Here is a 26,364-nt window from a genome sequence, read left to right as displayed (position 1 = left end):
GTCTCATAACAATGTTATTTGCTCAGATTCTGCTGCCGCTTTGGTGGCTCTAGAAGTAGGCTCCTCTAGTGCCCGCCAAGATCTGGTAATGGAGATTCTGTGTTGTCTCTTAAGAATTGAGAGTTCAGGGTGCCATGTGTGTTTTATGTGGGTGCCTGGACACTTTGGGGTAGAGGGAAATGAAGTTGCTGACAGGTTGGCTAGAGAGTCATTGTCTAAAGAAAATATAGATTTGAATGTCATGATGGGTAAGAGTGAATGTGTGAGTATCTGTAATGAAAAACTTGAGATCCAGTGGCAGAATGAGTGGAACCAGGAGCAGAGGGGAAGGCATTATTTTTGTTTGCAACCCTCAGTAAAGTGTAAAAAATGGAAAAGTATGTTTGGGCGGAAGGATGAAGTTGTTTTAACTAGGCTGAGGCTGGGGCATTGCTGTCTAGCAAGTTGCTTAAAAGTCATAGGTAAACATGAGAATGGGTTGTGTGAATGTGGAGAAATGGAGACGGTGGTGCATGTGCTTTTTTCTTGTAACCTATATTCCAGTCAGAGACGACAGCTGTTTATAGACCTGTATGATCTGGGTCTGACTGTGATTTCTTTTCAAGGTATTTTTGCATTAGGGGAAAAATCAGACTATTTTGGGAGGGCAGTATTAAAATTTTTACACTCTGCTGGATTATATGAGAAAATTTAGTTAAATAGTTCTGGCTATGACCAGTGGAGGGCAGCATTACGCTGGATAGCGTACAGCCTGCCGGAATCCCAGAAGAAGAAGAAGAAGAAGAAGAAGAAGAAGAAGAAGAAGACGACGACGACACCCAGGAAGCGTCAGCCGTAGGAGCAAGGCAAAACAGAAACATCGGTAATTACCGATAACAGCAGAATTCAAGAAAGGCAAGAGTCCGCTCCTGAGAGCAGCTATTCTGTATTTTTAGACTAGGCTGTTCTGTGGTTTTAACTATGATTTCTTTTACGACCGGGAGACAAACACTGACCACTTCAGTGTTGTTTTGTGCCGTTGTGTTGTGCGTTAGCTTTGTTAGCCAGGGGGGATGCCAAACATCATCACCAACAACTGGTAAGTTGAAATATAGTTTGAAAAGCATTAACGTAAGTGTTACATCAAGTGTAAATGTTAGCGTTTTGCCTACTTATAAGGTCATGTAATGCCAGTTCATAAATAATGCAAGGCAGATTTAAGTACTTTTGTGAAATTGAATTTTTAAACTACGTCACAGTAGAATTGACTGCAAACGCAGCTCATTGCTGGTCTAAGAAAAAAAAAAGTTCATTGCTGGTCTAGACATTGTAGCACTGGCTCTTTGGAACTTTAAAGTCACGTGAGTCACGTTTCTGTTTATCTCTCTTTTCAGCCTGTTCAGCGTACAAAACCTGCGACACTTGTGTTCCACATGCCAAGGTAAGAATACCAGAAGTATGTGGAAAGAAATGACCAGACCTTTGACTGCAAAATTAAAACTTCCGTCTAAAACTTTTTTTTCTGGCCCCTTGTTTGTCTGCACAATCAGTGGCCCACCTCCCTGCTGTAAAAACCAGCATAGATCAGCACCAATGCACAACATATGCTTGTCTTGCTGTTGACCAGTCACTAGCAAGACTAGTGTTGTGCTTTGGTGCTGCTCTATGCTGTTTTTCCCTGTAGGGTTTACCTCCCACAGTATGAATGAAGCCCTACTTTAATCTTCAGAGATCTTGAATTCAGTACAGCAGTCAGCTCAAGGGCAATAACTTGAACAGAGATACTGGTGGTAAGCCAGTATGCAACCAAAACCTTCATCAAAATGCTCTAGAGGTGGCCTCTCAAAGCTGTGTGACCTTGTTCAGTTGTTACCTTATTCTTTTTTATACATCTAGTGTACTATAAGAATATTCCAGTCCTATCATGTTCTGTTTTTCCCCAAGTGTGCATTTGCAGACAGATGAGGAAACTTAAATTTGACATATTTTGTTGCTGTGATGGTTCTTTAAAGCACATATGAATGAAATATGACAATTCTTTATGACATAACCTGATAATCTGGCATTTAATCCTCTTGAAATACAGGTATGATTTAAATAGTGCTCTGACTAAAGATTGTGTTCATTATGGATTCCTCCTCCCCTGTCTTTTCACTAAGCGTAACATGTTGATGTTTTTTGATTTGTCTTCACAGTGTCTGTGGTGCCTCACTAACAGCACCTGCACAGACTACCCAGTGAGCTGGTTGCTGCCTCCAGCATCAGTGTGCAAGTTGTCTCAGGCCCGATGGGGAGTGTGTTGGAGTGAGTAGATCAGTCCTTTAGAAGGCTAACTTGTTTCAGTGATCATGGTAGTGAGTACCAGGGAAAGGCCGCCAGTGCATGTGGGGGGACTGATATAAGAAAGTTGGTATAATTGTTCATTAATGGTGGCACGATTTAGATTTTAAATCAAAATCGACCAAAATTAAGTCGCAATCTTGAAGTTCAAATTAAAAAAAGGAATCATCAGTGCAGCCATGCACCCATGTCACGTCCGGTCTTTTTTTTTTTATTTATTTTTTTTTAGCACAAAATAAACAATACAACCACAAACAACCACAATAAAATAAATCAAACAAAAAGATATGACAAAGACATGCTACATATACAAGCACATACATATACACAAAGTCAAATTAAAAACACAGATGGGGGGGGGGCAGTACTGTACCATTGCAATTCGATTGTTCATTTCATAATCATGTTAATTTCTTAATCATTTTCAAGTTAATTTACATGGAAACAGGGTAACAATGTGACTTACAGGGTTGCACAGCAAGAGTCCTCCATCATCTCAAATTTGGAACTAGAATACTTCCCAGAACTTGGTCCCAATTTATTCCAAAATTATACGCGGAATCGTTCATCATATCGGCCATTCGCTCCATTCCAAGAAGATCAAAAAATTCAAGTAACCATGTTTCTCTTGAAAACCAATTTGTCTTACGTGTCTTCCAATTCATCAATATCATTCTTTTAGCAACCAAAAAGCCTAGGCCTGCTATTTTCCTATCTCTTTTTGACCTGAGTTGTGCAGCCCTATATCCCAACAAACAAATGAGAGGACAAGGAGAAAGTTCTATCTTCAGCATAAGTGACACTGAGTGGACCACATCCTCCCAGAAGGATTTAACTGCAGGACAATGCCACAGCATGTGGATCAGAGTTCCTACTTGACCACACCCATGCCAACAGAGGTCAGAGGAGCTGGGGTCTATTTTTTTCATTCTTGCTGGTGTGATATCTGCTCTATGATGGATTTTCATTTGTATGACTCTAAATCTGACCGATTTGGACATTGCTGCAGGGTCCCTCCATATTCTTTCCCACTCTGTTGAATTTAATGAGACCCCTAAATCCTGTTCCCACTTTAACTGAGTGTGGGTATTAGGATTTGAGGAGGAGCATATTAACAATTTATATAGACCCGAGACTGTGCCTCTGTGTGATGCTAAACCTCTCAATTTAATATCTATTTCAACATTGTACTCCAAATATTCTCTTGGGAATTTTGACAGTATTGATGCTAATTGTGCATATTTTAAGAAAGCATTGGCATTTAAACTATACCTCTGTCTGAGCTCCTCAAAAGTCAAAATCAACCCATTTTCTACAATTTGTGAGATAACATTAATGTTGTGATGCTGCCATACAGGGTCTGACAATGGATTCCCTGCTGCTTTAAATGCTGCATTGTGCCATAGTGGACATGATGCTAACGTCCGGTCTGCTTGCTAAGCAGAGCAGTCACCTTTATTCACAGCCAAACTGCAGACTATATTGTACACTTCATTGCTGTCAGTACTGATGCTACTCCTTTCGCTTCTCCTTCCTCTCCCATTCATTCACTGTCCGCCCATATGCACACTCCCTCACTCTCGCTCGCCCACTCGCACCTTACGCACCTCAGGCACACACACCTCACACACCACCCTATTCCTGAAAGGGGCTACGCCACTCTTAACCCTACCCTAACCCTAACCTGCCCCCACACATCGCCCAGACGTCCAACTGCCTTCTCCGACCACTCTCCGACCACTCTGTTGCCTCTTGTCAGACCTGTTCGGCAGAAAAGTCGCATTGAACACACCGCTTCGGCGTGCTGCCAGCTCCACAGTAGCGTGTACATTCTGCGCTTGCGGGAGATGCAGTAAGCAGGTGGCTCTAGTGTTAAAGACGCTGGACTAGAGGTTTATGCATGCAACTCTCTTTACTTTCGATCAAAACAAAACTTAACTTTTTCAGACAAAAACAGCTGCATACTAAACATGCAGCGAGGCATTACCAAACAAACACAGATTAATTAGTCCTGACCGGACATAATAACAGCTGGTCTCATGCCAGTACTCCAAAACATGAAACAAGAAATGACGGAATGGAGTGCGTAGAAAACCAATGCACACACAGTATTCCGCCCCTCCCACACACCGCGCTGATTTGCTAGCACACCGCCAATCAGAGTATCCAATGGCTCAGACGGCTGACAGCCAACCTCCTCAGACTTCGCATGTTGAATCGGATCAGACAACGTCCGAGCGGCTCCGAAAGCTTCTGACACAGCTGAACACACCAAACATATTAGTTGCCGACCTCGTCCGAGTCTCTCCAAACGCTTCAGTCGTCCAATGGTTGGGCCGGTGTGCTCCTGCCTTTACAACAATGGCAACTGCAGATGCAGGAGACACATAGACAGAACTTGAACCCCCTCCCCCTTCACTGAAGTCGGCGGTGTGCAAGTATTTTAGATTTCCAGTGAGTTATGTTGACAACGTTTGCGTTGTGGACAAAAAAGACACAGTTTTCAAGCTCTGCTATGTGCATACCATATTCTTCCACTTGCAGCACGACTAACATGGCAGGGCATCTCCGCATGCACCACAAAAACAAAGATTTAACACCTTTAACACAAACCACTCTTCCGTCTTCATTTGGAATTAAAATTCAAGAATGTAATTGAACCTTGACCTTAGAATCGAAAATGTAATTGAATCGAGACACCCCTATTGTTCAGTACTGTGAAGATAATTTTAACATGGAAAGCAAAGACCTGTGAATTATATAACACATTAAGAAAGTGCACATACAAATACAAGCAATGCGACTACAAAATCAAGAAAAGAATAAGTCACTTTGTAGCTACATGTCCAGCTCTATAAAATACTGAACAGTTAGAGTTGGGTGGCAAATGGATTCAAAATATGTGCACAAATACTGCAGCATTTGGAGCAATTTAAAAGATACCTGGCTGCGTGAGTCAGCCAAAACTTCCTGTTCCTCCTACTACATGTTGCTTCAGTATCACAGCGGGGAGCTGCTACTTACTGTATGATCCTACCTCTCAGTCCTGAATTGGCTGCCTGGTGTATTGAGCAATGTGACAGCAATATTGGGGCATGTAAAAATCATTGCTTTCCTTTTTAAGTTATCCAAACTACAAACTAAATTGCATTAAGGCTCAGCAGAATATAATGATTGTCATATTTCAGAAAATTGTCCCAGAACGCCAAAGGATGAGATGAGGTGGAAAAATTAAACAAGTGGAATCAGATATTAAGGTTCACACATGTCCATATTTCACACATGAAGTAAAAAAGAAATAGCAGAAAAGATAAAAAAATATATATATATCAGGGTTCTACACTGACATTTTTCCCAACGAGCACTCCTAAAGTAAAATATCTAGGAGCACAAAGACATGGGAGCACAAAAATTATTGATCGATTTATCGAACACTTCACACTTAAATAGGCAGCACAAACAAAATTATTTACAGTGTTTGATTTAATTTAATTTTGTATCCAATGTGTACTTAACACAAAGGATGTCAATAGAGGAAGCACTAAAATATCTTATTTGGCCCACTTAGGAACACGATTTGATGCTGGTTTGGAGTCACTGGGTCACATGACATGGAAGATACTAAAAAAAACTGCAATTATTTTGTATTAATATATTTATGCCAACTAATTTAATGACTTAGACTTTCTTTTATTGTCATTCGGATTACACTTTACAGTGCAATGGGAACGAAATTTATTTTCAATGGCTCAGGATAGTGCAGGATAAAAAAACAACAGCGTGTAAATTTTGGACATCGGAAAGTAGGATGGAGGGAAGCGGCGTTCTCCGCGGATTTGCCTCCAGCCCAGCTGTTGGCCCCACTGGAAAGCTGCGCCTCCGTCCTCGGTAACAACGCCTCCACTTGCTCCTCTGTCGGTTTGTGATGCTAAGAGCGTCCATAGCAACTAGGTCTTGTCAGCGTAGGTCCCTAAATCAGTTTCCAGCGCGAGGCTCTGGGAGGTGAGCTAACCGTCCTCCAGCTGCTAACACTGGGCAAAACTCAGTTACCTCAGTAATGTTGGACCCGAGTGAATATCCACTGAATATCCGACCTAAAACTAACTTCACCACAGTCCGTTGACCTGTCACCTCTCGCGTGACACTGGTTGCATCATTACAGAAAACTACTGTGATTGGCGCGTTGTGGCCAGAGGATTGTAGTTTTTGAACAATAGCAGACAAAGTAGGCTGTGATGGTAACTTGTGACTTTTGCTCACACGCTGTGCGCCGAAATTATTTTCCCGGTTCACACATAAAAAATGTTTTTAAGGCCAAATGCGAGTGAAATGCTCGCACTGTAGTGTCGTGGATATATATGTACAGATTGTTCAGAATACAACTATCTCTGCTATTACGTATTTTGTATAAATGAGGGTGCCTTACACAATCAGGAAATGTATGTATCTTTGGTCTTAGTTTGAGTGCAGGCTTGGCAAAGAGATGTCATTACTTTAATGTGTTACCACACAGAAATATATTTTATGCTCCTGGAGTGGTACAAAGTCTCAATCTGATTAAGTTAAACCTAATGCCTTATGTTTTCACTGGAAAGGGAAGTGTGCTGTGTTTCATCATTACATGATGACTTATAATGTTGCTCAGAATTCAGCAGGTGGAGCTATTGGCATACAAGTGGATTTTTAAAATTGTAATTAAGGGGAAAGAGGGACCAGGTATTTTAGGTGTCACTTATAGTCTGATCTCAGCATAAATCCTATTTTTGTGAATGTTGTTATTATCATATATAATAGGATAGATCATTTGTCTTCTTCTTGTGTGATTCAGTGAACTTTGAAGCCCTGATTATCGCCCTGGCTGTCCTGTGTGGAACCATCCTCATCAGCACCATTGTGTGCTGCTGCTGCTGCTGTTGCTGCAAGAAGCATCCTTCAGGGTAAGGTTGCATGACAAGTCAGTGGCATATTAGTGCAAATATAATTTTTCCTTTTTATTTGACAAAGTCTGAGAATGATATTTCAGTTCCCAGTAGGGCTGTCAACGTATATTCTAAATTCGAATATATATTCGAATATTTACAAAAAAACAGATATTCGATTGTGAAAATGAATATTTGACTGTGGAAAAAAAACACATCAGCGGCTGCTTTGCGAGTGGGCTCAATACATGACGGGTCAGGGGCAGGCCACAGGAGTCACAAATGCAAGTGTCACTCACTGCTGAAAGTGAGACGCGACAAAAACCATGGCAAATGCAGATGGCAGAGAGAAAAACGTAATGGCAGAAATTTCAGAGCTGAACTCGGCAGCCGAGAGAGTGGTTTGGACTCCAAGCTAGTGTTGTCACGATACCAAAATTATGACTTTGGTACAATAACTGCTTAAAATATCTTGATACTGATACTGAAACGATACCACGGCGTAAAAACTAAAACATCATCAAAAGTAATGGAATAAAATATTAGATGACAGAATGTGGAACTTAAAATGATTTCTTCCTTTTTATTAATTAAAACACTTAAACTTAAAAAGTCAAAATAAGAATATATATTTTTGTAAAATATGTTTCAATACTCTTCTTCTTCTTCTTCTTCTTCTTCTTCTTCTTCTTCTTCTTCTTCTTCTTCTTCTTCTTCTTCTTCTTCTTCTTCTTCTTCTTCTTCTTCTTATTATTATTATTATTATTATTATTTCAGTTTGATAGGTAACTTGGCTGCCAATGTGGTTACATGCTTCTCTGTATCCAAGAAGACACGTGTCTTTTTGTCTTGTTTGCTCTCAGAGATTATTAAATAAACTGATTTTCCATTAAAAGCTCAGTGCTTGTACTCGAAAAAAAAATAACAGCACATTAACTACAATTTTATTCAACATTAAAATAATGAACATAAATGACATTAACTGTAAGTCTGGCAATTCATATAATAAGATAATACTTTATTTGTTCCACAAAGGGGAAATTTGCAGTTTGCATTTCATGTTGATAAAGTTCAAACCCTGGATTATTAGCCTGTAAACTACATTAGTGCACTAAAGTACAACACAAATGACCCAGACCTGGTGGAGGTCTGTGCTCTAATCAGACTATTTTCTAATTATATACATTACAAAATATATTATAAATTATTGACAAAAATGTACATGCTATGATTATATTACGAGTACTGATTGACTTAAAATAGATCATTTATAAGTGGTGTTGTTGATCAGCATACTTGAACACCAGCGCATGTTATGGTAAAGTTGATGTTACCAGTGTGAACGTTGTGTTTGCATACAGAGATGTGGAACCACATCGGACTGTTTAACAGTTAGCTTTACCCCTGACTGCCTCCTGCAACTCTGATGGTGAAAAAAGTTCGTTTGTCACAAAAAAAAAACTCGCCTGACTTGCATCCGGGGGATATTTATGTTATCTATCGCTAACCTGCAGCTCTTTGAACTCTTTGAACAAATCTGCATGTCTGTCACTAGATGTTTTGCCAAGTTGGACGTGTTGGCTCTCTTGGTCATTACGGATTTAAAGTATCGTTTACAGAAGGGCTTTGTGGTGTCCGTGGGCTTGCCCTTACTGTCGGCAACGTAGGCGAAATATTTCCATATTTTGCTCCGTGCGTCTGCTTTTTCAACAAGCCTAGGACGGTCGGCAGGAGCACTTATGCTGCTTTCAGCCATGTCTGTCTGGCTCTGCTCTGTGACGGTCCCCGTGAAACCACGCCCACTCTGGCTGCAGGCAGTGAGGAAGCAGAGAGAAGCTGCACACACAAAAGTTCGAAAAAGTACCGATACTAATAAATTGTGAAAAAACTATTGTTTTTAACGGCTGGATACCACGATACCTTTCTAGTATCGGTTTACCGTGCAACATTACTCCAAGCAGGTAAAAAACCCTATTTTGAAATACTTCGGATTTTGCTCAGTAGACGGCAAAAATGCGGAGCCTCGAGATAAAGTTGTATGCAAGCTGTGTAAGCTACAGTTAGCTTACCATTTCACCACTGGAAGCATGAGGGCACATCTCGAAAATGTGCACCTAAATGAGCATGCCATGATGTCTGGAACTCCAACTTGACAGCCACGTCTCGACTCATATTTTTCAAAAAGCTCTTTGTCTGCAGCACGACAAGAGGCGTGCATGAAGAAACTTGCGTCGTTCACATGCAAGGACATGAAGCTGATCAGTATAGTTGATGGCATGGGCTTCAGAGGGTTTTGTCAAGAATTGGAACCGAGGTACTGTTAGGGGTGGTTAATCGGCCCAATTTCCCGATTCGATTCGATTCCGATTATTGAAGTCTCGATTCGATTACAAATCGATTTTCGATTATTAACGATTATCGATTCGATTTTTAATTATTAACGCTTATTACTCTTCCATTTAACATCAGTCAGCTGCTGAATTATTTTACTTATCTTGGGAGTAACACCTCACAGCACCTTCAATATTGTATAGTGTAACTGTAACATCAAAATTATTATTATTTAATTTGTTTTAAATGTAGTGTTTCACTGTTAAAAGAAAGTTGCCAAGCTCAGCAGCTGGACTCATGTTAGAAGCATTGTCGGTGACGAGAACCAGGGCGTGTTTCTCTATTCCCCGCTCGGCTGCCATTGCTTTGAGAAACTCACACATATTTGCGCTTGTGTGGCTATCATCCATAGCTTTCGTCTGAAGTACGCAGGACATTAGCTTCCATTAACTGCTGACATAATGAGCTGTAACGGTCACATATGAGACTGTAGCTCTGGATGTCCAGGCATCGCAGGTTATTGCTACCCTGTGAGCAGAGTTGAGGGACTCTTGCACGGAAAGCTTTGTCTCCTTGTAAAGATTTGGAATCGATTTAAGTGTGAAAAAGCTCCGGGATGGAATAACATATCTTGGCTCCAGACTGTGGACCATGTAGCGTAAGCCAGTAAGAGGACGACTCCAGTTTGTAATACTATTCCCCCCCCCCCCCCCCCCCCCCAAAAAAAAAATATATATATATATATATATTTTTTTTTTTTAAATCGATTTTTGGAAATTTAATAATCGAATCATAATCGTCAATATTATAATCGCGATTAATCAAGAATCGATTTTTTTTCACCACCCTTAGGTACTGTATCCCCAAAATACCTATACAAGTATTTATGTCTAGTTGTATTAGTTTGTCCTCCTGTTATTGACATAATGCGCAAATATAGATATTCGAGTTCGTGTTTTTTAGAGCGAAAATTCAAATACCTGTAGGGTATGCTATACCAGGCCTGAGACCACAAGTCATGACTAATTCTTCAAATCTACACCAACCCTATATGCAATCTCAAAAATTGATTGTGAACTTATTAGTTTTATAGTTTTGATTTTCTGTGTTTTTTGGGGGGGCAGAATGGGGTGGGGGGTGGTTCAGAGCGCTACTTATTATACAGTAACTACATAAGGGAGGGGCAGCGGTGCCAGGTATTAACAGTTCCTTTTTTTTTACCTCGATGCAGGATAAGCTTGGGGGTGTGAGTTTTTGCTCACGGAACGTTAACGGTGTCAATAATCAGATAAAAAGAGGAAGGGTGCTCTCCCATCTAAAATCTTTACAGGCAGACATCATGTTTCTGCAGGAGACTCATTTGCCAAATGACGCACATGACAGATTAAGATGTAAATGGGTAAGCCAAATATACCACTCTAAATTCTCAATGAAAGCCAGGGGAACAGCAATCTTGATCCGCAGGGGAGTCACCTTTAAACATTTATCCACTATAGCAGATAAAAATGGTCGTTATGTGATGGTATTAGGGGAACTACAATCTGTGCATTTAACACTATTGAACATAAACTGAATTTTTTAGGAAAGTTCTAAGGTTAATCCCAGACATATCAAATACAAACCTAATTATAGGGGCTGACCTTAACTTCGTGTTTGATCCACATCTGGACAAATCTAACATTCATAGAATAACCCCTTCCAACTCATGCAATCTTGTGAAAACATATATGGAGAATATGAACCTGGTTGACATCTGGAGAACATTCAATCCATTAAGCAGAGAATATTCATTTCATTCCAAAGTCCACAATGTTTACAGTCGAATTGATCACTTCCTGATTGATGGGAAAATGCTGCCGTATGCTTTTAATCCAAAATATCATAATATTATAATCTCTGACCATAGCCCAGTCACCTTTTTGTTAACATTACACACGTTTACAAGACCGCAGAGGAATTGGAGGTTCAACCCTCAGCTTCTTGACAACAAAAAATTCTGTGATTATTTGGAATCACACATTACTCTATTTTTTGACACCAACGATAAGGATGATGTTTCACCTGTGTTATTATGGGAGACTTTCAAGGCGTATCTAAGGGGGTGCATCATTTCATACCAGTCTAGCACCAAAAAACGCAACAAGATCGGACAATCAGAATTGGAAAGAAAAATAAAACAATTGGACTCAGACAATGCTCAGAGCCCAACAATTGAAAAGCATAACGAGATCTCTGCACTCAAATACAAACTCAATAATTTGCTATCAGATCGAATAAGTAGAGCCTTTCAATACACAAAACAAAGGTTTTTTGAATTTGGTGACAAACCACATAAATTGTTAGCGAGTCAGCTACGCAAATTCGAAGGTGACAGAAATATTCATAAAATAAAATCAGATTCCGGAATCCTCTATACATTACATAAGGATATTAACGCAGAATTTAAAATGTTTTACGAAAGGCTATACTCATCTCAGAGCAGTGCGCTACCAGGGGTAATGCAAGCATTTCTGGGTTCCTGCAAACTACCAGAGTTAGACCAGGATGACCGTAAATACTTAGATACTGAGATTACCTGTGAAGTAGGGATGGGATGAAATATCGTTAGGCGAAATATCGCGATACAAAACGTGACAATACGCATCGAGTTTGAAAAAAATGGATCGCGAAATGAAGACTAGATGGCACTGCCTAATGATCTGTGTACTATATAAATAATTTAGTGTGTGTGTGTTTGTGTGTATATGTGTGGGGCAGGCATACAGTCTATGGTGGCAGGCTGGCAGCACCATCTGCTGGTGGTCAAGCAGGGGAAAACTAAATGAAAAAAAAATTACATCCGGGGAACGGCGCAGGTCAGGTCACAGTGCATGCTGCAACAACAACACTGTACAGCAAGCTAACAAACATTAGCACCAACTACCTTGCCTTCAAAACGCCGAACAATGGAGTCGAATGAGGTCGAAATTGAGGACACTCCGCCTGGATACAGGTCATTTGTCTGGCAGTATTTTGGCTTTCTCATTAAAAAAGACAAAGACGGCAATAGAGTAACTGACAAGACGAAGACTGTGTGTAAGCTATGCTATGCCGTCACTCCGTACGCCACCTCCAACACAACAAACATGAACCACCACCTTCAACGTCACCATAAAAATGTGAAGACGGCCCCAGAGAAAACAAGCCTACCCAAGGGACAGCTGACCATGAAACAAGCACTGACTCTACCCCTGTCAAGTCCGCGTGCAAAACAGATAACCAGGCTCATTGGCGAGTTCATAGCGGACTATATGGCTCCATTTAACATTGTAGAGAACAGAAAATTCATCCAAATGTTCAAGGTGCTGAAGCCCAAGTTTAAGATGCCATGCCGAGGACATTTTTCAGAGAAGGTAATCCCGGAAATTTACAATGAAACCAAACAAAGCGTGAAAGAGTGTCTCAAAAATGCCGACTGCATCGCCCTGACCACCGACGGCTGGACGTCGCGTGCAACACAGAGTTATATCACCATAACGGCACAAGTCATCGACGAGAAATGGGAGAGTAAAAGCTTTGTGTTGCAAACTCGTGAGTTAAGTGAAAGTCATACTGGTGTTAACATAGCTCGCGTGTTGAGAAATGCACTGAGAGAGTGGGAGCTAACGAGGCCACAAACAACCATCGCTTGTGTCACAGACAACGCAAGCAATATGGACATTGCAGTGAGAGAGAGTGGTCTCCATCCTCACATCAAGTGCTTGGCGCACGTTGTGAATCTGGCCAGTAAGCGAGGCCTGGCTGTATCCCGCGTCGCGCGCCTTCTTGGCCGTGTGCAAAGAGAAACTACATTCTTTCACAAGAGCACCACGGCCACCGCCGTCCTGGCCAACAAGCAGACCCAGTTGGAGCTGCCTCGGCATAAGCTCATCACCGATGTCCAGACCAGGTGGAATAGCACGTACGAAATGCTCGCGCGCTACCTGGAACAACAAGCAGCTGTCTCAGCAGCGCTGAGCAGCCCAGAAATCCGAAGGAATGCGAGAGAAATCGACACCCTGGATAACACTGATATATCAGATGTAGAAGACATAGTGAAACTGCTTAAGCCACTGAAGACAGCCACAAAAGTTGTCTGTGATGAAAAAGAGCCCACTGTTTCACTTATAATGCCACTGAAGTACATGATCGAGCAAAGCAAGTCACCAGACGAAAATGACACACAGACCATCGCCAGCATGAAAAGCGCAATCCTACTCAACATCTCGGACCGGTATTCTGGGGACTGTAATGATATGCTGCAGGAGTGCACAGCGCTTGACCCACGATTCCGAAGCCTGTCCCATCTGAATAATGAACAACGCGAGTCCGTCTATGCCCGGATACGTGAGAAAGCTGCAGGACTTCATTTGCAACGCAACCAGGTAGACTAACTTTCATTGAAAAAAAAAATAGAGGTGTGCTGTGCATGTGTGTAACTGTGTATGTGTAGGCTACAGCCTGAAAACTTATTTCTCATATCGATTGTTTTTTTTAAATTAGTTGATCCGAGTGAATGAGAGAGAGAGAGTGTGTGTGTGTGACAGAGTGAGAGAGATGGAGAGAGTGTGTGTCTGTGTGTGTCTGTGTGTGTGTGTGTCTGTGTGAGAGAGAGAGGGAGTGAGGGATTGAAAGACAGAAATGTTTGAGCTAGTTTTTCTATTTTATTTTTTTAGACCAGTGACACTGATGAAAGAACAACTAGGGCCAGTGCTTCAACATCAGGGGCAGCAGCAGCAGAGCAGGCCGTGGTCATGATTGAGACAGCACAGGGAGCAGAGCAGAGCCAGGAAGAGCCAGTAGAAGGAGAAAGGCAGATGCAGGACGTGACACAGCCTCCCCCACCAAAGAAGACAGCGCTAGAAGATCTCCTTGGGAGCTCCTACACTAATCTTGAGACAGTGCAGTCCAGCAGAGGGATTGAAATGGAGATACTCTCCTACAGAAATGGGATTCCTATCCCACTCAACAGTAGTCCACTTGAGTGGTGGAAAGTTAATGCATATGCTTACCCCATACTTGCCCCCCTTGCCAAAGCCTACCTTTGCATTCCTGCTACGTCAGTGCCCAGTGAACGGGTCTTTTCCACGGCAGGAGACATTGTGTGTGCTCAAAGATCACTGATTACACCAGAACATGTTGATATGTTAGTTTTTCTGAAGAAGAACCAGTCCTAGGCCAGGGCCATGACTTAAGAGAGGCTGAGATAACTTAGTCTAGGGTTAGAGCACTAAGGGAGTGTTCTTGTTTGTGTTTGAACTGTTGGGCGTGTGTTTCCCTGTGTGCAACTGAAACAAAAATAAATAAGTTGTAATTACGCAGTAATATTTTCTTTTTTTCTTTTTTGATATCGTATCGTGACGTATCGTTTCATGACCCTGGCATATCGAGGTGCATCGTATCGTGAGTTTAAGTGTATCGTCCCATCCCTACTGTGAAGATATCGTAGAATCTATCAAGTCGCTCAAGAATGGCAAAAGCCCTGGGCCAGATGGTCTAAGTAATGAGATATATAAAAAATTTTGTGAAATCCTGGCTCCCTACCTCCTTAGACTATATAACAGGGCCATTGATGATGGCACCCTCCCTCCTACCATGAACGAAGCCATCATCACCTTAATTCCCAAGAAAGGCAGGGATCTAGAGAAAGTGGGCTCTTATAGGCCCATCTCTCTTTTAAATACAGATCAAAAGATCTTAACCAAAACTCTAGCAAGATGCCTCAGTACATGTATAAGTAAGATGGTGCACCCCGATCAGACGGGCTTTATGCCTAAATGGAACTCATTCTACAACCTTAGGCGACTTTTCAATATTATGCACTCCCCCAGAGACCCTCAAGAGGAACTTGTAGTCCTCAGTTCGGACGCAGAAAAAGCGTTTGACCAGGTGGAATGGCCATACTTGTTTTCAGTAATGGAAAAATTTAAAATTGGAGACAAGTTTATTGCATGGATTAAACTACTGTACAGTAACCCCAGTGCTAGGATACTGACCATTCAGACGCTGTCCTCACAATTTGTACTTGGTAGAGGCTGTAGACAAGGTTGTGTACTGAGCCCCCTATTATGTGCCCTAGCCCTAGACCCTCTTGCACAAACAATTAGAACACACATGACATATATGGGTATAACACAGTTTATACTTCAAACAAGATTTCTCTGTATGCGGATGACATACTACTGTATGTAACCCAGCCCAAGACTACAATTCCACACATTTTGGAAGTAATTAACCTTTTTGGAACTTTCTCAGGGTATACAATCAATTGGGATAAAAGTGAGCTTATGCCAATACGAGTTACAGATGATGAATGGTTGAAGCGGCTCCCTTTCAAAATAACTGAGAAATTCACCTACTTAGGAATCGTAATAACGAAAAAATTTGAAGCCCTGTTCGATGCAAACTTTATTCCTTTAATTGACAAATTTAAAAACCGTATAGAATTTTGGAAAACGCTACCAATCTCCCTATTAGGCCGAGTGAATGCTGTCAAGATGGTCTTCCTTCCCCAACTTCTCTATCTCCTGCAGAACATACCAATATTTATAACTAAAACCTTTTTCAAAAAGTTAGACTCAATAATCTTATCATTCATCTGGAACTACAAATCACGCAGAATCAAAAAAGAACACCTATGTAAGTCAAAGGTGAGCGGTGGACTCGCCTTGCCTAACTTCATGGCGTACTATTGGGGGGCCTGCCTGCGCTCCGTGTCCTTCTGGCTGAGCGACACGTACCTGTCGTCTGGCTGGTTGGAGATGGAGAGGGAGGACTGTCTGCCCTACTCAATTGGTGCAGTTTTACTTTCCCCTGTGGCCGTTGATAAAAGTTGTTACAGACACAACCCAGTAATACACAATATAATAGGGATTTGGAAACAAATGGGAGGGCATTTTAACCTCAGGAAAGTCTCCTTTTTACTACCTATTGCATCTCACCACTATGTGATAAATGTGAGTCTACAGAAGCGGATCTGCTCCACAGTTTTGCCATGTGTACCAGACTGCATGACTTCTGGGTTGACATTTTTGGTTTATTCTCCAAAATATTTAAGGTACAGATTCGACCTGAACCAGTCCTGATAATCTTGGGTATCTCAGACGTGTCGAGATCCTTAAGAGTGACACAGCAGCTTTTATTGTCATATGGTCTGATAACAGCTAAGAAACTGATTCTGATGTGTTGGAAAGGGAAAGAGGTGCCTACACTGAAAAGATGGTTGACGGAGCTGACAGACACCCTTCATCTGGAAAAGATCAGATACTCCATAAAGAACAGATCTGAACAATTTGAAAGGATCTGGCGACCACTGCTGTTCTTCCTGGAAAAGGAGCGGGCCTCCTGACCTTCTGAACTGGTTTTAGCGCTTGGAGGTGGGATTGGCTGAGGGGGAGGGGGGGGAATTGGGGCATCTTTTTGCGGGGTTTTGTATGTTTTTTCTTTCTCTGAGGGGGTCATGTCATGAATATTGAACTTATGTGGTTCTGTATTGGACCTCTGAATTTTTGTTTTTCGCTTTTCTTTGTGGAAAATCAATAAAAATATTTGAAACTGATTGTGAACTTAAGTTAATGCATTGAAACAGTGTCAAAAAAAAGTCTGTATGATAAGCCTCATACAGACAGGATTTATTCTAGTGTTATAGTAGTTTATCACATTGATGTTTATATGTTTATATATCAGTAACCTGTTGTAAAGGCAACCTTGGAGGCAACCTTAGAAATGTCAAAATCATTTTTGATGGTGCAGTGTCTTTTAATAGGGTGAATGGGCTCTCTGTCACACTCTATCCGATATCTGAATCAAAATTCTCTGAAAGGTACAACACCACAAATACTATTTACCAGCGGTCCTCAATAGGCGGCCCCTGGGCCGCATCCGGCCCGCCGGCCTCCTGTTTGTGGCCCCCATACTGTTATTCCTTCACCGTGTGTTTTGTTTGGGTCAGCACGTGTACACCGGGACTTGTCTACATGCCAACGTTACAAAGACAGCTGGGTCACTCACCGCTGCGATCGAAACTTTTAACTTTCACTTTCGTTTTCGGAGCAGTTCGCGTATTCACATTTTGCCGGTGGCAAGAGATTGAAATGGCGTGTTCCAAGTAAACTGCTATAATAAAGTGGACAGTGAGAAACGGCAACTCATAGAAGTAGGAGCTTGAAATTTCTATTCATTCTCCCTCCGACCAGGACAGAACGCACGGGTCTGACAGTGCAGCAGTGACACACACTTATGTTGTTTAACATGTTTTAGCAAGCCTCATCATACATTATCACCTGTAGCGTAACGGACGGGGAGTTCGTCCCGGCAAACACCCTTTCACTCACGGTGCCAAAATTTATATCATCCTTGTTAAAACTCAACATCATTTAATCACAGAACAAATGACGTGAATTAACCCACAACCATCTTACATATCATCTTATTCACAAACACATTCACGAATCATAATTACACCAACATCAACAGAATACCCAAGATCCATTGCGCCACAGTCCACAAGGGCCGTTACAATATGCCAGGAGAAGCTGTGATGAAGATTTCCAGTTTGAAACGGCATTATGAGACATTTCCTCAAAATTCAGAGATAAGCACAACACAAATAAATGCACTGAAATCGTCATATCAAGCTGCAAGCAGGATTCTTGTCACATCTATGTCACAATGAAATAAAATAATGCATGATGAACTGATGGACACAATGTTTGAAGGCAAACAAAAAGAGTAAATATTCAACTATGTATTTTGATTTATGTTAAAATGGAAATTACATTTTATTTTAGTTCGTATTTTGTTGTTTAGAATGAAAAGGACGTTTTGTTTTGAATATTACAGTATTATTACATGTGGCCTGGCCGACCTCAATACATGGACCTTTGAGTCATTAAAAAAAATCTTTGTGGCCCTTTAAGGTTTGTATTTGAGTACCCCTGCTATATACTATAGTATGTACTATATACCCAAACTTTAAGCCTTAAAATAATTGAAACGAGTGGGTTACATAAAAATTCTGTGCTCAAGTCTAGTATCAACTAGTTATGAATTCGAAATAATACCGGTGCTATCTGAGCCTGTTGTAACCTAAACAATCATAGTGATTCTCAGCTTATGAGAGTGTGTCAGCCATGTCTGTGAATCAAAGTTTTACATTTGCGACATGACTGCTGAGCTCGAATAAAAGACATTATTAATAACTGCGTGGTGAACAACTGTTCAGTGGAGCGAGCTCTTGAGCACCCATTAAACAGGATTATACATACTCTTGCTGCTTCATCATTTTAGCTTTCTATACAAGTCAACTGTGTGTGGTGCTGTTATTGTGCTGGAGTGAAATGATAATGTCATGTCCAGTGTATCCCACAGAATCAGACTTCAATTGTGGCGGTGACTGTATGGCTCGGATGCCTTTGAGCATGTGCACTTGAAACTTCTGCCAACTGCATTGCCTAACTTACAGTTAAGCACTGAGCTAACTTGGATGGGGATAAAATGTAATTGGATAGCTCTTTTATTCTATACATCTCAATTTTATTGGACGGAATTGCCCAAATTCTGACAGTAAAACGAGTCATTTCGCAGGGGTTGTGAGGCTTCTATTAAGGTCTTACAGGCGCGTCTTTCACAATGTTAGCTTTTGGGAAAAAATCACATGACGATGTAAAACCCACACCACCTTCCACTGTATGGGAGTAAATAACATAATGCTATTCACTGACGGTCGCGCTGTCTTGAGTGAGTGAGAACGAGACACGCAACTCCAGAAAAAAAAAATCAGTATGTGACAAATGTTGATGTTGTGGTGGGCCGCCACAAATTAATTAATGTGTGGGAAACACTTATGTCAGTCAATCATTTGCAGCCTCGCTTGTCCTACACTGACAGTCCTGTTGGTCTAGGAGTCTCGTTCATGTCTATCTGACAGAATAAATGGGATAAGAAGCAAAAACTCAATGTCTGTTTTCTATTTGCCTTCTGGCAGTTCCATCGACTCACCTCCCGATTTTCTCAGCTACCATTAAGTTAGATAATTCCATTATCAAAGGTGACACGATTCTCTGGCAAAAGCTTTCACTTTACTTTTCAGCATCGGTTTCCGATATATTGTGCTCTGGAGAATTTGAATCTCAGTAACTTGTAAGATGTTATGCTTTGGGAAAAGAATATCCCTCAAGCGATTAGGGCTGCAGCTATCGATTCTTTTTGTAATCGATTAATCTAGCACAGCGGTTCCCAAACTTTTTTTGCGGAGCACCCCCTTCTACGTCCCAACCGGGCTGACGCACCCCCCCCCCCCCCAAAAAAAAAAAACCGCAACAAAGCTTTGTTTTATCGCCATATAAAGACTCATGTTTAATCATGCGCAAATAACCACAACATGCATGACGATAACAACATCAACAGAGTTTCAATATCATACAACAAAGTTACGCACAAGCTTCCACTTTGAGGAGGATGAGTGACAGACAGGCTCAGTAACAGAAAGCACGATTTTGACATAAATGTTATTTTTTCAGCTGCGTAAAAGAAAAATTGCAGCAGTATTAAATAACCGTGGAGCTAACATCAACATCATCATAACACAACAGTTATGGAAATTAGAACGACAGAACATTGAATTAAATTGCAATGAAGTTACAAACGATCCACAACATTAAAGAGCATGGGCTCAGAAACAGGTATAATAAATAAAAACGAGGATCAATCTGAAACTTTACAAGTGAGATAAAATTACACACGATCCACAAAATAAGTAACAAAGAGGATGGGCTCAGAATCATAAGATAGGCCTAAATTAAAAGAGGATAAAAGAGGATCCATCTGGAACTTTTCAAGCGCGGCGCAAAAGTCGCTCAGCCTGCAGCAAGAGAGGGAGAGAGAGAGAGAGAGAGAGACGGGGAGGAGGATGTGTGAGTATTCCCAGTAGGCCTATATTTGTAGCAATAATATCAATACCGACAAAGACTTACCCATATTAATGCAATGGATGGGAGCCAGGTGGACAAGGATGGAAAGGTGGAAAAGGCGGAGGCTGGAGTAAAAAAAAAAAATTTAAAATCCTCCAAATTTATGTAATGAGTTATGACGTGTCTAGATGGAAAAGGGGGAAAAGCCATGCGATATTCAATGGGAATGTCTCGCTCTGCTGTCGTCCCTCAGTCAGGTCGGTCCCAGAGAAATTGGGACTCGAAAGTCGTCACCTCTCTGATGTGTCTGCAGCTGTGATGCATGTCTCTCTCCCCGGCCGGGAGAGTTATCATACCGTAAATTACCGAATAATAGCCAGGGCGTTTATTTGGGACCAGGTGGGAATGCGTGACAGGAGTTTAGTTCCTTCCTCTCAAAACCCAGGATGAAAATGTCACACACTTCGCCAGCTTCTCTGTGAATTCTCTGGCATCTTTCTGCAAGTGAAGTTGTGGCGGAGGAAACGATTCAGCCGACCAGCACTCGCTGCAAACTCCTCATCTCTGCTGTCACTCATGGTGGCGGACATTTGTTTCGCCTTGATCATCATGCGGGACACTCTCTCATGGCGTGCCCGTTTGCTGATCACCCATCCCCGCATGTTTATCTCCAGCTTCTCGCTAGACTTCTTCCTCCCTCCACCAGGCAGCCTGGTCCTGCTGCTTTCCTCCTCGGACAGACACTGAAGCTCAGTTTGATTTTTTCACCAATCTCTCACTCTCTAAATTAAATGAATAAAAATAAAATAAAAAACGGCCGTCCATCGGCCCACCGGAAAAAACCCCGGTACTCCCGATGGCCAGTCCACCCCTGCAATAGCAGTTTCTCCAGTGGCTGTGTGTGTGTGTGTGTGTGTGTGTGTGTGTGTGCGCGCGCGCGCGCGCGCGCGCGCGTGCGTGCGTGCGTGCGTGCGTGCGTGCGTGCGTGCGCGCGCGTTATCAAGTTACTGTTCAATGAGTAACTTTCCCTGATCAACGATGTCGGTAAATGGATGGGCTGTGCTACAGCAGTAGTTGCGTGGTGGTGTTTAACGCGGGCCCTTTAAATTTAGAAGCAAGAACGAACAGGGTGACTAAGCGACTTAGGTGGAGTGGACAAGGTGGATTTTACTCTTTGTGCGCTTTCGGTCGAGATGAAAAATGTAATGGTGGTCTGGTGTAAAATATTTTTACATGAAAAATGTAATGGTGGTCTGGTGTAAAATATTTTTACACCAGACCACCATTACATTTTTCATCTCGCGCACCCCCTGGTGGCGGCTTGCGCACCCCCTAGATCCCTGATCTAGCACTTTATCAATCGATTAATCGGATATTTTTTTTTTCTTCACGTTTTTAAACAACCAAAACAAATAATGCATAACGAAAATGATGTGACTGTAAAATGATCAAGCATTTCTCGAAAAAACAGAGGTATTCATTCCAACTCCACCATTTGGCTCCAAAACTAAGCCCATTTATTAAGTGCCAGTGCCAATAATTAAGCAACAATACAGTTAAATCAACTTACTGTAAAACATGTATAACATGTAAAACTGTGAATACAAACTTAAGTAGTAAAGGCCATTTGGCCTTGGTTTTGTTTTCTTAATACAACATCACAAAAAAAGGATTGCACCTTCTGCAAATTACCCACCTGAGAACAAAGAATGAATATAAAATATCAAGCCATCACCCTACCCTAACCCTGAACAACGGTCCGTGTGGAACAATCAGATCCCTGCGCGTATCGTGCGCGTCATAGGAATTTAACGAGGCTTCGAGGCAGAGTTTTTGCCTCGAGGAATTTTTATAATCGAGTTAATCGAGGAACTCGATGAATCGTTTCAGCCCTACAAGCGATTGTGGCAATTTGTAGATGTCTATATTGTCACATTCAGCAGAGTGTGTTTTGTTGTTAACTAGTTCTGATTCTCCATCCGTGCCTTCTTATTTCTTAAGGCCTGAGAGAGATGTGGAGAGATTTGCCAGGAAGAGAGAAGAGATCAGACAACGCGCAGAGGAACGGTAAGAACGTCTTTTCAGTACACTTGAAATAATACACAAAAGTGGATAAAGCTGTCTGTAACAAATTCACGATGTGTCTCTGCATTTAATAACTCTTTGACTGAAACCAGTATTGTTCTAAGATTTGGTTGACACGACTATTGCTTTATTGCTTCTCCTTGTTTTATGGAAAAACTGCAAGATTTGTAGTGCTGAGAGATATTACTCAAACAATATAGCAAACATTAGCAAAACCACATATAAAATTATTATACACCAGACAATATTCCTCACTGGTGTAACTTTGGTAAATTAGGTAATTTTTTAATTATGAATATAATTTGGACAACAGACATTTGTGAAACATGATGTGATCATGTCACAGACTAACCAACCTGTACACATTTTGCATAGCAGTTGCACATTTTGACACTGAAGTACATTGGTGAGTTTTGCCACTCTAAAGAATGCAACAAGCTTGGGACTGCGTGAATGTGACCAGTTATGGAGCTGTATGCAACAGCAATAGGAAGCAGCAATACTCAAACAAGGGTATAGCCTGCTGAACTGAGATATGGCCACTTAAATAGAAATTGTTTCGGTAGCATCATCAAAAGTAAAATGCCATCAGTTTGTGCAGGTGCATGTGTCATCTAAATCTGGTTTAAAGTGCACAAGTAGTTCCAGAATTATGGAAATTGGTGTTATGCCTAAAGTAATTTGACTAGTTTTAGTGAAAGTGTATAAAATGCTACATCCTGTAGAGTGCCATCCACTGTCAAAAAGCAGTGTGTTAGTCATTGAATCATACAGCAGTGCCTGTACCTGGAAGCCTTCCTCTTCCTGCACTCTATAAATGTTTGAGCCCCATCTTTCTATTTAACTCCTGTGCTCCCAGTGCATTCATCCTCAGTGGATGGCTGGGTGATGTGTTGGTAAGCTGTGTGTGTCTATCTGTGTGTGTGTGTGTGTGTGTGTGTGCGCGTCTGTGTGTGTGCATCTGTGTGTGTGCGCGTGTGAGAACGAGCCTGTGACTTAAATTATCCAACCTCTATCTCCTTGGCTTTTCTCTCACGTGCCAAAAAAAATGTAGTCGGGGATGCAGTGGGCATGATCAAATCTCTGAAGTCAGAGTAAGTGCAGTGACCTACATAGATGCAGTTCATGTTGTGAACAGGACATTCAGAATAGATCGGACCAATCATGGGAAAGACTAGTGCCACTAGACACTCCCGCCTTGAGAGACCTCTCACTGCACTGAGCCTTCTGAGCCCAGGCTAGAGAGCAGTCTGGGGAAATCATTAACAGCCCATGAGGGATTGACCAATACAGCTTTATGAATGCTAAGTGATACCCCTGCTTCTAAAGAACACAGAAGTAGTTATTTTTATTTAAAGTTTCATTTTGTCAAGACAGGTCAGCCTTTTGAAACTGTATTTACACCAGTAAAACTCCTATCAAAACCCAAATCGTAAAAATTGTTTAATTGGCTCTATGACTTTCCCTTTAGGCATTTGTCAGCTGGAATTAAGCATGTCATTTATTTTAGAAGAGCAATATGTAACATATGGCCAGATTGTTAAAAATTATCTAACATCATCAGTAGAGCATAAAGAAATGACAGTGTTGATGTTATGTGAAAGACATCTATGTATTGTGTGGCAGAGGGTCTTGTGAAGTTAGCTTGCTAATTAGTTGTAACTGCTGTCTCATAATACCAATTTGGCCAGCAAAAGTGGACAGGTTAAAGCCCCCGATGGGAGATGTAGAAATTGTGAGTTTATGTGACTTTATTAATTTAAGTTATAATGTTCAGAAAGGAGATTTTGACACCTTTTCCTTACTAAACAGAAAAATACAACTGCACACTGTCTGAATTCAAGTGGCTCTCTTCACCAAACTAAAATGAGCTTAAATGCCTAATTCACTCTTTATATGATGCACTTTAGTCAAACTTGGTGTGCGCCTGATTCAGAAACACTAATGGGTTGTGGTCAGAGAAGTGCTGGAGTGCCAAGAGAAGGCCTCCTTTTCAATTGTGCTATAGTGTAGCTTATGTTTCTTGAACTTTTTGGAAAAACAACAAATTTGATGATCAACGCCACACTCGTCCTCCTGCAGGAGCTTTGCGCCCGCACTGAAAGCACTGGTGTCTACCTCGAGCTTAAACGGATGCGCAAAGTTCAGAGCACCGAAGAGCTGCAGAGGAGAGCTTTGGCAGTCTCGAATGCTGCTTAACGTTTCTCTGACCACTTGTGGGTAGAGCTACTACATCTGATACATTTCTACAGAAAGCCCTGTAGTACCCAGCCATCCCCAGGAACTGACGGAGCTCATGACCAATTTGCTTGCACTTTTAAAACCTGACTTCGCCCCACCTTTTTGCCCAGGTTTGTGACGATGGCCTTTCCAAACTCACATTTTGCCAGATTAAGGCAGGGCTCCAGACTAACTTTTTTTTACAAGGAGCACAGTGGCCCCTAACAGAAAATTTTAGGAGCACAATCAAAAAAATTAGGGGCGCACACCGTAAATCAACATGCAAAGCAAATAGTCCCATTTTCTCTCATTTTTTACTGTATTACTGATGAATAATAATAATAAACAATGTTTTGTTTTAAATTCTCTGTCACATTTTATTGTGACCTTTTTAAAGAAGCAACATAAGAGAAATGATGTATACAGGCAGTACCATTACTGTCATTACAGTAAAATATTAACAAACATACACTCAGAAATCATAAATGCAAAGCTGTGTTCAGAAATTTAAACAAAGTATGTGCTCAGTAACCTTCCTATCCTTTCACAGTACACAAACCACAACTTCACAAATACTTTAAATGTATGTAAACATTTGGGGCAGCCTCTTGCCTTCTAAATGCAACTGACAGTGGAGTTGCATTTTTCATTGGAGTATAGGTCACGGCATGTTTTATGCCTTAGACTAGTGTTTGACCAATGTGTTATGTTTTAACTGTAACAAATTTAGTGTTCCCCGTTCATGGAATTCGTCTCTCTGAGATATCTTCACAGTCAAACTCATGCAGCCTTTCTTCACGAAAACAGTATTTTCTGCCCTTTTTCACCACACTTGTGTCTTCAGACTTGGACTCATCCTCAGAGTTAGGATTTGACTCTGGCACACCACTAGGCTTATTAGGGAGAAAATAAGTGTCAAGAGTTTGTTTCGCCATTGTTCACTGAAAGTGAAACCTTCTCCTTCCGTGCTCGGAACAACTTTAGGGCCCTCCCCCTCCACACATTAGCCACTTGCAGTGCCATTCCCCATTCCCTCCCCCTCTCACACACGTTGGCCTGCCACCTGTAATTCCACATTCCAGATTCTTTGCTTTGCCGTCTCCATGTTCCAGTGTTTAAAAATGAAAAATAAAAAAACACCAGCAAATTCACTGGTGGCACATGTGTGATTAAATGTAAAATTTAGTCGCACTGTCTCAAATTTTGGTTGCAAAATGAGACCATTTGGTCAAAGTCTGGAGCCCTGTAAGGGTAAGGGAGGTGGCACAAAAGCGGTCAAAAATATTCTGACTCAATGTCCCCAGCCTCCCTTGGGATCTGGTCAAAGCCCTCCCAGAGGTGGGAGTTGAAGACCTCCCTGACAGAGGGCTTCGCCAGACGTTCCCAGCAGACCCTCACAACACGTTTGAGTCTGCCAAGTCTGTCCAGCTTCCTCCCCTGCCAGCGGATCCAACTCACCACCAAGTGGTGATCAGTTGACAGCTCAGCCCCTCTCTTCACCCGAGTGTCCAAGACATGCAGCTGGAGGTCAGATGACACGACCACAAAGTCGATCATTGACC

The 26,364-nt window shown here is 41.6% G+C and overlaps 2 protein-coding genes across 3 annotated transcripts in view; both read left to right on the top strand.

The window, feature by feature from the left end:
- Window positions 1–765: 765 nt before the first annotated feature.
- The window catches only part of LOC115567614 (pituitary tumor-transforming gene 1 protein-interacting protein), a 52,752-nt gene continuing 27,153 nt past the window's right edge, over window positions 766–26,364 (top strand). The window contains exons 1-5 of one of the 2 annotated variants that reach the window (XM_030394361.1): window positions 766–1,078; window positions 1,374–1,420; window positions 2,175–2,283; window positions 7,148–7,256; window positions 16,781–16,950. In XM_030394361.1, coding sequence (XP_030250221.1) covers window positions 961–1,078; window positions 1,374–1,420; window positions 2,175–2,283; window positions 7,148–7,256; window positions 16,781–16,874 — 477 coding nt within the window. In that variant the 5' untranslated portion in view covers window positions 766–960 and the 3' untranslated portion in view covers window positions 16,875–16,950. Of the gene's footprint in view, window positions 1,079–1,373; window positions 1,421–2,174; window positions 2,284–7,147; window positions 7,257–16,780; window positions 16,951–22,498; window positions 22,565–26,364 lie in introns of those variants that run through there. The other variant, XM_030394360.1, reaches the window with a different exon arrangement.
- On the top strand, window positions 10,732–16,774 carry LOC115567613 (zinc finger BED domain-containing protein 1-like). Its single transcript, XM_030394359.1, has 2 exons — window positions 10,732–13,972; window positions 14,264–16,774. Exons 1-2 carry the CDS (start codon window positions 12,515–12,517, stop codon window positions 14,762–14,764), a joined length of 1,959 nt encoding a protein of 652 aa, XP_030250219.1. The 5' UTR covers window positions 10,732–12,514; the 3' UTR covers window positions 14,765–16,774.

The sequence above is a fragment of the Sparus aurata genome, chromosome 17, assembly GCF_900880675.1.
Source record: "Sparus aurata chromosome 17, fSpaAur1.1, whole genome shotgun sequence".
NCBI lineage: Eukaryota > Metazoa > Chordata > Actinopteri > Spariformes > Sparidae > Sparus > Sparus aurata.
Note: the sequence above shows the minus strand (reverse complement) of the source record. Positions and strands in the feature narration are given on the sequence as shown.